This window comes from Scomber japonicus, chromosome 15, assembly GCF_027409825.1.
Source record: "Scomber japonicus isolate fScoJap1 chromosome 15, fScoJap1.pri, whole genome shotgun sequence".
In the NCBI taxonomy this organism is placed as follows: Eukaryota; Metazoa; Chordata; class Actinopteri; order Scombriformes; family Scombridae; genus Scomber; species Scomber japonicus.
Genome location: NC_070592.1, coordinates 16,833,269 through 16,848,624, shown reverse-complemented (window position 1 = coordinate 16,848,624; position 15,356 = coordinate 16,833,269). Strand labels below are relative to the sequence as shown.

Genomic DNA, 15,356 nt, shown 5'->3' with positions numbered 1-15,356 from the left:
CATCTCGGCTCCTGGCTTGATTGATTGTCTTTGAGGTCTGCTGAGGCTGTGAAAATATAGAACGTATTCAGTAAGGATGGTTATAGCGGGCTGATGACTAATTTTGGATAAGATCTCAACACTTGAGTTCATACAGTTCACAGCAACTAGGAGCTTATGTCAAGATATAGTTTAATGCAGGCTAATGCAAGACCATGTTTTGTTTTAAATGCACCCAATGAAAAAATAATTTGAATCATTTTTATTGTGAGCATACAATTGGATATCCACTGGCCCACATGTATCTCCAACAATCTGATTCATAGCAAACTGTCAGCTATCCAAAAACACAAGGGCAATGGCAGACAACCAGATATTTGGAGGAAACAAGATCTACTAATAAAAGAAAAAGTATAATACCAATAGAGGAAGATGTTGAACTTGTAAAAAGACTACTATTGCTTATGGTATCCTTACTTCCTTCTATCCTCAAGTGACACTTGACTCCACTTCATATACTGAGAAATGGGGTCAAAGTTCAGCTGTAAATACAATAACTACCATATTTGTCATAGTTTTGCACACCTGTTACTTTAAAACTCACCTCCAGTCTTTTGCTGTTTTGCAGAGATATAAATGTTAGAGGTGCAATGTCTCTTTTTGACTAATACACATACACATTAACACATTTTCAACCACCCATTAATCAGTATAGTTCAAATGTATATTGCATACAACAGCTATTAAAGAACATGCAGGTAAAATGGACTTAGTATAGTAGTAACTTAGTGTAGTAGGCTTTGGTCCTTGGAGTATGTGATACATAATAGGATTTTTTCACAGAGGACATTTTGACATGTCACAGTGGGAAAAACAGAGGGGTAAATAATAAAATGAATGATGGCTGAATTTCATTTATGTGCTTCAGTTTCAGGGTCCTGATATTGTGCATGCTAGCTAGCTGTCACATTGTCATGGCTGTTGCCATGTTCATGTCATATTGTTCACACCATAGCAGTTGAATCAGAAAAAATGTTTACATCAGCTTCAAAGCTGTAATTCTGAATTAAAGAAATTTCTGACAGCTACCACTTTTCACAGTTGAAAGGTGAAAAAAACTACAGACATGTCAATAAACAAAAGTAGTTGAAAAGTCTCTATCATAAACATTTACATCTGAATAAAGTCTATTCAATCTTAATTAAAAAGGAGATTTACACTATAGTTACATAACACAACAAAAGTAGGTATCTAGTGTGACATATATGGCTACCAGTGAGGATCTTGGAGTAATTGCTGCCAAAGTCAAAATAAAAGGAAGTTATTGACCTCTCCTTTCTGCCTTTATTGCATGAATGCAGTATTACTGGGACATGAATAAAACTGAGGTATCGTTATTAGTAACACCTGTGCTTTTCCTGCTGTGACAAGTCTAAATGTGTGCTGTGAAAAAGGCCAATTAATCACACCAAGTGAATTTAACAGCCATACTAGTCCAGCCTGGATTACTGGAATCACTGTTGCTGATTTAAATAAAGTCCAGGAGTAAAACACTATTTATAGGCTATATAACAGGCAACAATAATCGTCTTCAGTGTATTAGAAACAGCTCTATTGGTAACAAAAAGCAGAAGTGAGTATATGAAAAACAATTGTTAACTGCTTTCTCCTGGTTAAAGTTGGGAAGCTTGGTTCTGTATTGATGTGGATACATTTACAACAGAGTTTATTAGTATGTGTTTGGTTCATCTTGTCATCGGGCATCTACCTATTGTCCACAAAAATAAACTAATCTAAGCCTGTGGTAAGAAAATATTAGAAAGTCACTTTTTGGTTTTACTAGATCAAGATTAAGTTAAAAGTGCATCTTGAGTTGTAGTCTCTAGTGTACAGCTCTGTTAATTTTGTTTGGCGTGTGTGTGTGTGTGTGTGTGTGTGTGTGTGTGTGTGACAGAGCAGCTCAAATGAAGAATAATTCACAGCAATGGTTGGCTTTCAGCCAAATAAGATTGAACTATTCTCAGAGTAGATCAATTCCCAGTCTCACTTTACCACTGTTGGTGACTCAGCTAATTATAACAAGGAAGAGCATGCTGTGAATAATGTTTTCTCTTCTTACTCACTGACATGGGGATGCAGCCACACTCCCACACAAACACTATACCCACTCATAACACACTCCCACATACACCATAAGCTGACCAGCTATATAATGTGATAACATAAACTATCTTGCATAAATGTAATGTACAGCCCACACATGGAGTATACTGACCTGACCTTTTGTAATGATTCCAACATAATTTTTCTATCACAGACAAATTGTTGTTTCACAAACACATACAAACACTTTGTGCTGATTACAGCTAACACAAATAAGTCAGCTTTTCCAGTGTACACCTCAACACTGTGTCAGACACAAACAAGCTACAAACCCGCATCATCACTTTGATGCACTGACACACCAGATCCGGACTATTGTTACATAACAATAAACTTTTTGGCTTTCCGTACATCTGCCGCCTGTTCCCACAGTGACTGCTCATCCTGCTTTTTGAACTTCTTTAAAAAAACGAGAAAGACATGACAGTGAGAGAGGAAACCTGTTCCTGTGCCTGCTCGATGGCATGACAAACACACTTGTTCACAGAGACGCACACACATCAATCAGTTGGTGAGTCACCTTATTCGTAGGACGACCACTGCACAAAGAAAGAATGCACGGCCTAAAAATAACAGCCATCATTCCTATGGAATCTGCAGCTCACCCATGTTTGGACAGCCTGCAGAGACAGGTTCACATGACCTTTTTGAGTCAGGCTGAGCTGAGCTGCTGTGACCTGGTTAAGTGTGTGACCTCTTGTGGAAGGAACTGTGTTGAAAATGTGTAAAGAAATGGTTTGGAACAGCATGCTACTGTTTTGGCAGGAGGGCTTGTGCAAAAGAGTAGTGATAGTGTGTACACACACAGGCCAGCTGGTGCTGTGTGTTTTAGTGAACGCTCAGTGAGCCTTTGCTGCAGCCACTATGCTTGTTCAACATAAAGCAGTGGAAAAAAGCACTCTTGCGCAACACGCACATTGTCACGCGGGTGTACACACCCCAACAAACACTCACAAACATGCACATTTATAATTAACTCATACCATCAGCTCATCTTAACACTCATCCTCATAGGAATGTTTTTTTCTAACTGACTACTGTACTGCACCCTTCAATAGTCCATAGTTCATGATTATACTTTTTTCAAGAATATTGCATAATTTCCACACAGATTGCACAGTATTGGCTTGCCGGTTTGTGGTATTTGGGTATACAAGTAGTTTTAGCTTAAGATCAGTGTCTCTGGGAGCCCAGCTGCTGTGATCTTGTTTACAGAACTGCACTGGCATATTTTATGTGAATGCTTATAGCCCAGTACCATGGCTTTATGAGGGTGACTCATATCCACATAACAAACAGGCCCAGCAGGGGAAAATATCATGGTGATGTTAAAGCTAGCGTTAAGATACATACACTGGAGCTTTGTATGGGCTAGTTCACACTTCAGGCCTAACATTTGAAGAGTAAACAGTTCAGGTGCCACACAGGAGGTCTGTGGAGAGACTGTTACAACTGGCAATAAATGGCAACAAGAGCTGAACATTAAGGAAAAACTGAGTCAGACAAGGAGTTTTAAATGTTGTTAATTATTGTCTAAAACATGTGCACGCTTGATGAGGCAGCTGTGATAAGTAGCAGATGATTTCTTCATTGCTCTCACATGGGTTCTTTTCAGCAGCTATCAGCAAAATCTCAGAGCAGGATTTTTGGAGATTTCATTAACAGAATACCATTAATGTTTGTACCGCGTGCTCACGTCGTCTGTGAAAGGTAATACAGCAGGCAGTTTCATCAGAGCTGAGCTGGAGTCGGTGCCGTTACAGGATTGCTCAATGGTTGTGTCACCAGGAGGCTGGACTGATCGGGCGGAGTGTTTGAGCTCAGTGCTCAACATCACCGGAGCTCACTCACTCTCTGCCTCTGTCTGAGTGAGGCGGTCTCTCCCTCTTCCCTGCTCTCTTTCTCTGTCCCCTTCTCTCTCTCTCTCTGTCTCTCTCTCTCTCTCTCGCTCGCTCGCTCCCTCCCTCTCTCTCTGCTTGGGCTCTGAGGGATCGGGATTTTCTCACCAAAAGTACACAGACCTCAGAGCCACGGGCAGTCACTCAACGAAAGGACTTGGCTTGGATTACTACCAAAACGCGCCGCCGCTCCATTGAAGTTTTTTAGCTCAACCAGGCTATAATAAGTCTCACCGGGGGAAATGGAGCACACAGTTTGTAGTTTATTGTAACAATCATCCTATATTAGTAAGGGTCTCGATTTTGCTTTTCATGGTGAACCGGTCTATCAGGATGAACTTGCAGTGGAGCAGCCCGGTACCTTGTGTCCGTACCGGGAGAGTCGCTCACAAGCGGCTGGACTCAGACGATCAGCCGCCGGCCAAATGTGCCAGGCTTAGCGCCGAGGCGGGGGATACACAGGGACTCCTCGGCACCTCTCCCGGGTCCCCGGTCAGTCCGCTTTCAAACCCTGTCCCAGCTACACACCAGGGACCATCCAGGATAGGACCGTTTCTGCTTCTACCTCTGGCGGACCGGGAGAGCATGCACAGCGCGATGAACACCGACACTGGCGATGAGCTGCTGTGCAAGGTATGCGCAATCATTTTTGCAATTTCTCTGAATGAATGGTGTTTGTCTGTCTGATATGTCATCAGTGTTCAGCCGACTTTTTCACTGAAATGTGTCACACTTTGCGTAATAGCAGCAGTGTTTCTTCACCATTTTTAAATCCGGAACTAAGGCTTATATGGTTATTTGAAATCTATTTACACATTTCTTAAACAAAAAAAACCCATAGTCTTTCCAGGGTTCAGAAAATACACCTTACCTATTGAAGTCCACCTATTCTTGCCTCTACGGATTCACACCGTGTCTGTCAACTCGGCTCATTTGCATAGACGTCACTGCAATACGCCACGCTGTGACACACAAAAATGCAAACATGTGAAGCAACGAAAGACCATCTTGATAAGGATCGGTTCTGATAACGCCGGTGCCCTCCACTGTTCCAGATCCATGTGTTTATTTTGCTTGATAGACCTGCAGGCGTTTGGCTTTGTTGATTAATAAAGTTAATCTCTTCACGCTTTGATGATTCATTTGTCATGCTCTTGCAAAAGCAGTGTATTGAGATGGAATCAAAGGATATCCTACGCCTTTTTTAACTAGCTGCCAGATTTGCATGCCTGTTTCCTCAGATGATCATTAAGAACATACTGACCCAATGCCTCCTCCCCCTCATACATACTCTCTCTCTCTCTCTCTCTCTCTCTCCCTGTCTCCTTAATTTCCACTCTGCATCTCCTTCCCTTTCCCTGCTTTTCTTTCTACTTTCATCTCTCTCCCAGGTCTTTGACATGGGGGTGTATCAGGAAAAGATCAGAGCCTATGGGATCCTTCCAGCACACAAGAATGTGGCCAGTATCAGGGACATCATCATTGGTGAACGCAAGGCCTACGTGTTCCTGGACAAAGACTTTGGGGACATGCACACTTTGGTGAAGAGTTGTCGCAGGCTGGACGAAGAGCAGGCCTGCAGACTCTTCCGTCAGGTGGCACTGGCTGTGGCACACTGCCACCAGACAGGCATCGTGCTGGGTGACCTCAAACTGCGCAAGTTTGTCTTCGCTGATGAGAAGAGGTGAGATGAGAGTTAATACGCTATCCCTAACTTTCAAGGACTTAAAAGCTCAGTGTTCAGGGTGAGATGTCACCCAGATTAGGTTGCTGAAAAGTTTCCTCACACTGTTGAACTACCTGTTCAGCATCACATCCCTCTGGACTTTATTTGGATGCTGTCAGACTAGAATACATGTAGTTTAGTGGGATGTGCAAGTGAGGACCGAAAATGGCAAAAGCTGATACACACAGGCCATGTGTGCAGATATCAATGTGGGCACAGATCGAGTAGGAGGTTCTGTACTTGTGGAGGCAGATTGCACGGCTTCCCAGATTTTCGCCCTCTCTGTCTGTCTCCCTTTCTCACTCTCGATGTGTCTCTTTGTATGCATGTTGGGTGTTTGTTTTGCATGCGTGTGTGTGTGAATGTGGTGGGTGGTAGTTTGGCAGTGCTGCTAGACGAGGCTGGTGAATGAGACAATCATCCCCCTTCTGTGGTCTGTATCTCTGAATATATTTATTACTCATTATTTATTAATAAATTACATCATAACTATGCTGCAGAATAACTGATGCTTCCAATACAGATTCATTCAAATAGACTTTCATCCATGAAGGAGTAGTTCAAAGCACCATCCTTTGAACTCGCTCCCACACACACAAACACACACGCACACGCCCACTCATGCACACACATGCCTTTTAATGTCTGCATCTCTGAGTACTACTTTGTTCTGGAAGACACACAAAACCCCTGCTTACAAAACTATTTGTCGCCTCTTTGCCCTTGCGTCACTCTCTTTCCTGTAAGCACCCGCTGATCCCACACAACCCCCCCCCCCCCCCCCCCCCCCCCCCTCCAGCTTTCCAAAGGCTCTTTTTCATAGAGACTTTTCAACAGTAACATTCTCCAGCCATGACCTCTGGGTTTGCAGGGTCACACTGGATGAATGAGAGCAGACAGCCAGTGAGAGAAGTTGTGTCCCTCTGATAGCTATACGGCTGCAGAGCGATGAGTCACAGTGTATATGTGCAGAGGGGAAAAGGAGGCGGGGGCTGCATACCTCATTTTCTTTGTGCGTGTGTGTCTTAACATGCATGTTTTTATGTTTGCTGATTGCAGCCTTTTGCAAGCTCAAAAACCTTGTTGCTCGTAATTCAGTATGTTGTTAGCTTGCATTGCAACATTAATACTGGTTGATCGACCCACTTGACCCCGCTGTGGTGGGATGACATCTTCTTTTTTAACAGACTTCTCCTTACACTTTGGCTAGCGACATACTGTAACACCACCATAAATGGATCTACTGTGATGGACTGTGAAAACAAAACTGCGGATTTTGCTGATAGCATTAGATGCCTGTGTGAATTCATGAAACATGGCTGTGTTTGTTTTCAGAAAAATCAGTGTTATGCATTGCTGTTTTAATCCAAGGACAGTGTCTTTTGACACACATAAGTCTCGTTGAAATGTTGCATGACCTCATTTATTTCGTCATACATTCTTCCAAATTCACAATCAGGCATCTTTCAAACGCCAACAATCAAGCTGTGATGCAATGTCCTGGCCAACAATGCAGTGCTCGAGCCAGAGACAGAGAAAGTCACAACAATTTGACAAATGCTATCTCCATTCACACACACACACACACACACACACACACAGTGCAGTTGGAAAGCCAGTTTAGGGAAGGTGACTAGCACTGTGAAGCATGCAGAGCTCCACTGCTGGGCCAGCCTTCCCGTGCGTCACTGATGTGGCAACAGCCATTTGAGGGTAATTATGGGATGGCTGGCGCCGCGAGTGTGGGACCCAGGTGCAGATAGCCTCGGCTCGAGAAAGAGAGAGAGAGAGGAGGAGAGGAGATATGTACTCTCGACAGAAGGATGAGTCACTCTCTCCACCCCTCTAACTCTCTCTGTTCTGTTTCCTTTTCTGTCTCCATCTCTTTTTCTCCTTCCTGACTTATCTCCTCCACTATCTTAGTGTTTAAATATCAGCTGCTTTCTATGTTGGTCCTTCAGGCTGTCACTCTTCTCATCCTCTCTCTGGCTGTCTATTTCCTTCTCCAGCCACTCTGTCTGACGGCTGAAGTGTCTCACAGAATCGACCCTCTGAATTTGAGATAAAACACCACACATCTTATGTGTGTTTGACTTGATAAAGCTTCAATAAGTGTGTCAGTCTCAGGAGCAAATCTCGAGAGGCACGAATTAAGTTTTAATTAAAAATATGTCATGTCTATTTCTGTAGCGAACTGATCCCTTTTGAAATTATTTAGTGATATTTGTGTGTCCCCGGAAAGAGCAGACGATTCCCATCACATGCTCTATCTTTGTCCCATCAATCATTTTGTGAGAGCGTTATACTCTCACAATCTTATATGCTCTGGTGCAGGGCTAAATGTACGTCCTGTCATTAACATGGCTAAATATAGCATTATGTGTGTGAGCTGAAGCTGAGGAGGAGGAGGAGGTGGAGGACCGGGGGGTGGGGCTGGAGTTGTATATTTATATGTGTGTTTATGTGACCATGTGTGTGCCAGGAAGTCATTGGAAATTTGCTTAGGCAGCTCTGCTTAAACTGGACTCACTGTTGTGCACTTAGGTCATAGTAAGTTCACTGGTGTCTGATGTGTGTGTGAGTGTATGTGTGTGTTACTGTCTGTCCATCTGTCTGTCTGAAAGCTAAATGAAGGATGGCTGTTTTTCCATGATGCAATCAGTGACTTACATTTAACGGATATCTGAAATGTCTGACAATGTTAAACAAAGCCACTATTTGAAATGCACACACGTGCACACACAGTTGTGCACCAGACCAAGGAATGACTTTAAATGTTGTTGTACTCTCTGAGAACATAATTTCCAACAATAACGTCATTCAGCAAAAAATGTCCTACTTTCTACTACATTAAGTTCTTGGGTTGCTTGTGTACATAATAATAGATGATGTCATCGCTATCACATCTATCACAGTATAAATAAAGTCCTTACTACTATCTGCAGTTGTATTAAATGAGGTTTGGCACTTAGGCATAGCTGCTTTAAATAGCTCACAGAAACCATTTCTCTGCATTTTCTCTTCTCTTAAAGGTGTTATGAAATGTCCTAACCTTTGTTTTATTTTTTCCTCGCAGGACACAAGTAAGACTAGAAAGCCTTGAGGACTGTCGCGTCTTAGAAGACCCAAACGATGACTCCATGTCAGACACCCACGGCTGTCCTGCTTACGTCAGCCCAGAGATCCTCAGCGGCTCGGCACCTTACTCCGGCAAAATGGCCGACATGTGGAGCCTGGGGGTCATGCTGTACACCATGCTGGTTGGTCGTTACCCCTTCCACGACCCGGACCCGGCCACACTGTTTTCCAAAATCCGCAGAGGCCAGTGCTGTTTGCCAGAGGGCTTGTCGCCCAAGGCCAAGTGTCTACTCCAGAGCCTGCTGAGGAAAGAACCCTGCGAGAGACTCACAGCAACTGAGCTGCTCGCTCACCCGTGGTTCCACCAGCCACCATCATCGCAAGAAGTGGTACTGGGTGAACAGGAAGTGAGCTCGGCGGAACAGATGGTGCCGTCCTTTGACGTGGAAGAGGATGATGATCTGTTCTGCTGACGGACTCAATTCAGCTGGCTGAGGGACCAATACAAAAAGGCATATTGCTATGAGGGATTCATTGTTGTTTTTTTACATTTGGCACTTTTTAGAAACCATTTGTGTACTGTTGTGTGTACATACACCCTCAAGCTTTCTACAAAAACTTAGTGTACTGTATTTTGTTGTCGTATATATGTTACTTGCTAAGGGCATTTTTTCACAATGATTCATTCATTGTGTTTCTATATGTGCGTTTTTGAACATTTTTGGTGCTAAAACAAATAACAAAGAGTCACAATTTGCCAGATTATATTAACAAAATAATCTCTGCGGGCTACTATGAGTGTATCACAGGAAGCTAATCCATGGCACAACAGTAGTCACCAATGCTTGCTGTCAGCTTGGACTCACAAGGTGTCAGAAAGCATGAGATGAAGGCTGGGCAGAAGACGAAGAGACCAGGATGTTGTTCCTCTCACTCTCTGACCAGGCTGGAGGCACCACCGGCTGACTCACCGACCGGCTCGAGGAAGGCCTAGCACAAGCTTGATGTCTCGCAGCAGGCAGTGACATAGAGTGAGAAAGATGGTTAGCAGAGGACTGATGTGTCATACTCAGCGGGACGCTTTGACAGTGAGGTGTCTCACTGCCAATCTGGCAATGTCTCAGCAAGTGGAGAGCATTTACAAATCTCATGCCACGCGCAGAAGGTTGAGAAAGGCAGGGTGTTACTGGAGGAAGGCTTGCAGAAAAGTGGGAAGACTTTGTCACACACATACTCAACAATAAGCAATGATAATGGGCTCATACCAGTCTCTGTACTGTAAAATCATGCTGAAAGCTGAATATTCAATATCATATAAAGTTTCCATCCAAACAGGAAGTGTCTATTATCAGGCTCTGACCTGGCAAATTAGACAGAGATTCTGCCTGTGTGCACTAACACTAACGCTTGTAGTTTGAAATAAGATTCTGGGAGCAACCGTGGGTCTAATGACTTGATCACATGCCTTTGCAGCAGCAGAGATGGTGTGATGATTCTTACACCTAGAGGGATGCAACAGTAGGATTTCAATAGAAAAAGTAAAGATAAACTCAAGAACTCAAATGGTACTCATGCAATATGAATTTTCTCTCAATTCAACGTTTTTTATTTTATTTTAGGAGACTTTCTCAGCTGAGCAGTGAAGCCTGTTTTATTCATTTTTGTTGGAACAGTATGTTAAGCTGTGTTGCTTTAATAAAGCCGAGCTGTGCTGAATGTTGTGCCCGTATCACTGTGTTTCATAAACTGAATGGCTCTAAATCAGTCACAGTCAGGAGCTATTTGATGTTGGTGGTCTGATGATGACTCAACACTAGAGCGTGTCTGCAGAGAATGGTCCTGACCTTGGCTGGTAGAATCTGTTCTGACTGTTTCACCCCTGTAATGGCACATTTTTTCCCTTCCTTTTTTTGTTTTTTAGCCGTTGAAAGCTGTGGATCCATGGAGAGTAGTCATCATAGTTAGTAACATGATGTACCATATTCTAAAAGTTGTTTTTATTTTTGAGTGTGAGAGACGGATGCAGTGTTTCAGTGACGTTGAGCCTTACAGGCTACTGTAGGTATGCAGCCAGCTGTTTCCTTCTGGCACAGTCATTTTGACAATGGTACTAAATCTGTCAAATCTGAGAAGCGCTGTGCATTTAATTTTGGGTCACGTAGTAGAGTATTAAAACATCTATTGCAGTACTTTAATTATTTTCCTTCATCTGTGTGAGATGCCAGATGGGAACAGACTTGTGACAATCTAAATTGTTTCTCACAGAAAAGTAATTTAAGAGATTTATGATTTTGTTCCTGGTTCATACATGTAGAGTGAGTCACACATTTCATGTGACATGTAGAGTAAACTGACACGGGTGCACAAACTTCATATTGCACTGTGAATTATGTATTTGTGACACAACCTAGAGGCTACGAGGTCCAGATAGGTTACACGCGAGATATATTCATTGTAAAAAAGAGAAAGAAAAAAAAAAGATGTAAATATGTATATTTGAAATATGTGTGGAGATGTTGAATAAAGATCACATTTTTTCATATTCACATGGCTTGTGTTTTTCATCACTGCTGATTGTCTTTCCCACATGCACACAGAAGATCATTCACACACCTGGACATGGCACATCTTGACTTCATGTCCCTCAGGTTTTTCTGCAAGAATTCTCCCCATACAGCTCCTCATCACCACAAGTGAAAATACATTTTCTTATTTTCTTCAATGCTTTCATTTTAATCCTTGTAAGGAAAAACAATTCTCTCTCTCTCTCTCTCTCTCTCTCTCTCTCTCTCTCTCTCTCTCTCTCTCTCTCTCTCTCTCTCTCTCTCTCTCTCTCTCTCTCTCTCTCTCTCTCTCTCTCTCTCTCTCTCTCTCTCTCTCTCTCTCTCTCTCTCTCTCTCTCTCGTTTACTCTTCTCTGACCTTTGCGTAATGTAACATTTAACTCCTCAAACACACATATGTCAATAATGGGTCGCTGCTCTTCTTATTTTGTCTTTGCAGTTACCGGTGGAACTGGAGGTCAGCTCATCAAAAACTGAACACTACTTAAACTCTACTCTTTTTTTTATCCAAACCAAATTTGCTTGTGGATCATTGTTTGACCTATAAGAGCTTGGCATGTCTCCCTCTGTGTGTTATGACTACTGTAGGCATGGCTGGCTGGGGCTTGCGTAAGTGTGTGTGTGCGGGTGTGTGTGTGTGTGTGTGTGTTCATGCGCATACCTGCCTGTGCACGTATATGTGTGTGAGAGAGCACAGGAGTCAGATTAGGTATCAGCAGGGTAGCTGGAGTGTCTCTGCTGCTGAGCTGCCAAACCAATGATTGCGCAACATGTCAGAGACCTCCGGGGATGATAACTGGGCCCCCAAAAAATGGGCTAGTTGTAGGTCAAGTAATGAATATCTTGAGGTGTGCTTGTGTGTCTGTGCATGTGTGTGTCTGTGTGATAATGGGTGAGACTGAGAAGGGGAAGGTGTGTGAGGAAGCTTTTTGTGTACATGGAAGTAGTTAGGTTAGCAGTTGAGGGGATAAAATATTTGCTAAAACTGTGGTTAGGATTCAGAGATATGTTGTGGTGAGGAGTACAAATGAGGTTAAGTGTTGAGAAATGCGCTCATATATACTATGTCTGTGCATGATGTCAAGTTCTCATCTAGTCCCTCAGCCACATGTGTACACTTACCCTTCCTTGTTATCCATGATCATTAAAGTTTCCTAACCACGTAATCCTTTAAACAACACACTTCACAAACTTCCTCATGACGTGTTTGTCCTCTCAGGTGGATTTCACACACACCACAGCGTTATCAGATATTACCCTGATACTCCCTGACCTCATTTGTTAAAATAGACATATCACAGTAGTGCGTTTCCTGGTATTTATGAGGATCTTTTTAATGTTTAAAACAATCTTGAGGTCCTTGTCAGTGAAAGAAAAACCCAAGATTGACTTTTGGTCTGGATTTTGGATATACTGTATAGCATTGTGGAATGAAAAAACATGTGGGTTGTTTGTGTATTTTCCATGTGGACCATACAGGAAAACAGTCTCACACGTGTCATAGTGTCCTGTTTTTCAGATGTAAGCCACATAAGGAAGATAAGATGCAGATCAGAGATTTGACAGCACCTGCTACAGTCTCCATTCAGAGATGATGTTAATTGTTGTGCTTATTCCAGGAAGTCTTTGGCATAGGCCAGCGCTGCACTGATGCAATGGAAACAGCCTCTCCTCTGTTTAAATGACTCTTTGACTCTCTGATTTATTTCAAAATACAAATCCCTGAAAGAATGTGAGTTATTGTGTTGATCTTACTTCAGCAAGGAGTTTGCATGCTTGTAAGGCTGGGCTGTCATCTTAAATCTTAAAGGCATACCTGCAAATTCATTTGAATCAAGTGGTCAAGATCTCTGCTACCATCCAGTGGACATATGGTAAACTGCAGCTTTGTGTCTGAATTACATATCCCAGTATGGTACAACACTGTAGCAATAGTGAATAAGCAATGTATCCCAACATGTATCACTATTCCTTTAAGTTTATACTCATATTTATACCATTACATCTTAAAAAGAAAGAAACCTATGTCCCTTTATTAGTGACTTACTGTTAAATAAGCCATCAAGTCTACAGTTTGTAAATAATAAGTTCTTAAAGGATGGATTTTAGTGCAGATGTCAGAAAACACTGCTATACTGTTGGAGGATACAGACCAGTGACATATGAGTAAATGCTAGAACCCCAAAGCTATAAAATGATCTATTATTTCACAAGAAAGTAGAAATAATTGTAGGAAATAATCATAATTTAGTCAATGTTTACATGAATTGTCCAGACCTCCAGGCTGGGAACCCAAGGAGACTTGTCCAAATCTGCAATGCAAATGTTCCATATAAACTGCTTATCATTGATCTATAAAACATTTATTATTCTTAAACTTTTTATAATTAACTATGATTAAAGCCACCAGTCACCAAAACCCTATAAAGTATAAAGTATGCCTTATTAGACAATGGTAAAATATAATTTCTAGGGAAAAAATGGTGCAGCATGTTTCCTCTCAGACAGCGTGAGCCTCCTTGGAGGTAAAAGGAGTCTCCCATGTCGTCTGGGTCAACAGCCTCTTAAGCACAGGCAGGAGGGGAATGAGGAGTATTTCTCTGATGAAGTTCCTTCAAGCAAAGTGGCCCCACAGGGCTCTGCGTCATTGTCATAACTGTTTTCTTTTTTCAGACAAATAAAGACAAACAGGGAGGAAAAATTGCAAAGATATTAAAAAATGCTGATGACATGGCCCTGGGTGGTCCAATTTACATGGTTTGTTTATCATGACTGCTCCAGTATACATCTACACAAAATAAGAAAATCTCTCAATTCAGTGTTTGTCTTTTCAGCTGTTGTTGCTAGACAACTCTTGTGCTGAATCATTAAATGAAAAAAAAAGTATCTATTATGGTGACTCCTAGGGCTGAAACTACTGTAGCAGTGATCAGCTTGGTGATTCTCATAATGCCCAAAGTCTTAAACCTGGACCAAAGCAACTTTGACAATGCCATGATTCATTGGGCTCAAATTGTGAAAGAGTGGTTCAGGGAGCATGAGACATCATTCTCACACATGGCTTGTCCACCACAGAGTCCAGACCTTAACCCCATTGAGAATCTTTGGGATGTGCTAGAGAAGGCTTTGCGCAGTGGTCCGACTCTCATCATCAATACAAGATCTTGGTAAAAAATTAATGCAACACTGGACGGAAATAAATCTTGTTACATTGCAGAAGCTTATCAAAACAATGCCACAGTGAATGTGTGCTGTAATCACAGCTATAGGCGGTCCAACAAAATATTAAAGTGTGTGACCTTTTATTTTTTGGTGGCGACTTTTTTTTTGGCCAGGCAGTGTATAAAGGCTATGTAAGGTCCCCTGAGGCCTAAATCCTACATGTAAATGCAAATGAGTAACTTACTATATGTGCTTATGCCCTCCTTTTTGAGCTAATTGTTTATTATTGCTAACATCTTGTTAGTTGTTGAATCCATCCAAAATAGAGCACCAATTCAAGCAAAAAACATTTTCCTCTAATATATCATAGTCACAGAGGAAATATACACATCAAAGATGCTTAGGTTTGGTTTATCTTCTATTTTATTGATTAGTGCTTGTGGGACATCAATTCATATCATGAATGACAACAAATGTCCAGGAGAGGGCAGTGATTTCCTGCACCTTGCCAGGTTTGTAATTGAACTGTCTTTTTTCAGACAGGTTAATCAAAGTTATCAGACGTTGTGTAAATCAGAACAATTGTGTGCTTTAAACAGATAACATTTATGTGTTATTTGGAAAAGGAACAACTGATGAAATGTTTTAGTCATAACAGTCATTTGGCTGACGCTGTTGCCTAAACAATAGCCAATCCCACACTAATGCGTTTCCCACCCATATTTTTATTTGAGGCAAACAACATGAAACAACCTCAGAATTTAGTTTTATGGGGTCTTAAAGCAGG

At 42.0% G+C, this 15,356-nt stretch overlaps 1 protein-coding gene across 1 annotated transcript; it reads left to right on the top strand.

Annotated features, from left to right (window-relative positions):
- Positions 1–3,988: 3,988 nt before the first annotated feature.
- trib1 (tribbles pseudokinase 1) lies at positions 3,989–11,384 on the top strand. The gene is made up of 3 exons (XM_053333744.1): positions 3,989–4,673; positions 5,432–5,724; positions 8,843–11,384. Exons 1-3 carry the CDS (start codon positions 4,353–4,355, stop codon positions 9,315–9,317), a joined length of 1,089 nt encoding a protein of 362 aa, XP_053189719.1. The 5' UTR covers positions 3,989–4,352; the 3' UTR covers positions 9,318–11,384.
- The last annotated feature ends 3,972 nt before the right edge of the window (positions 11,385–15,356 follow it).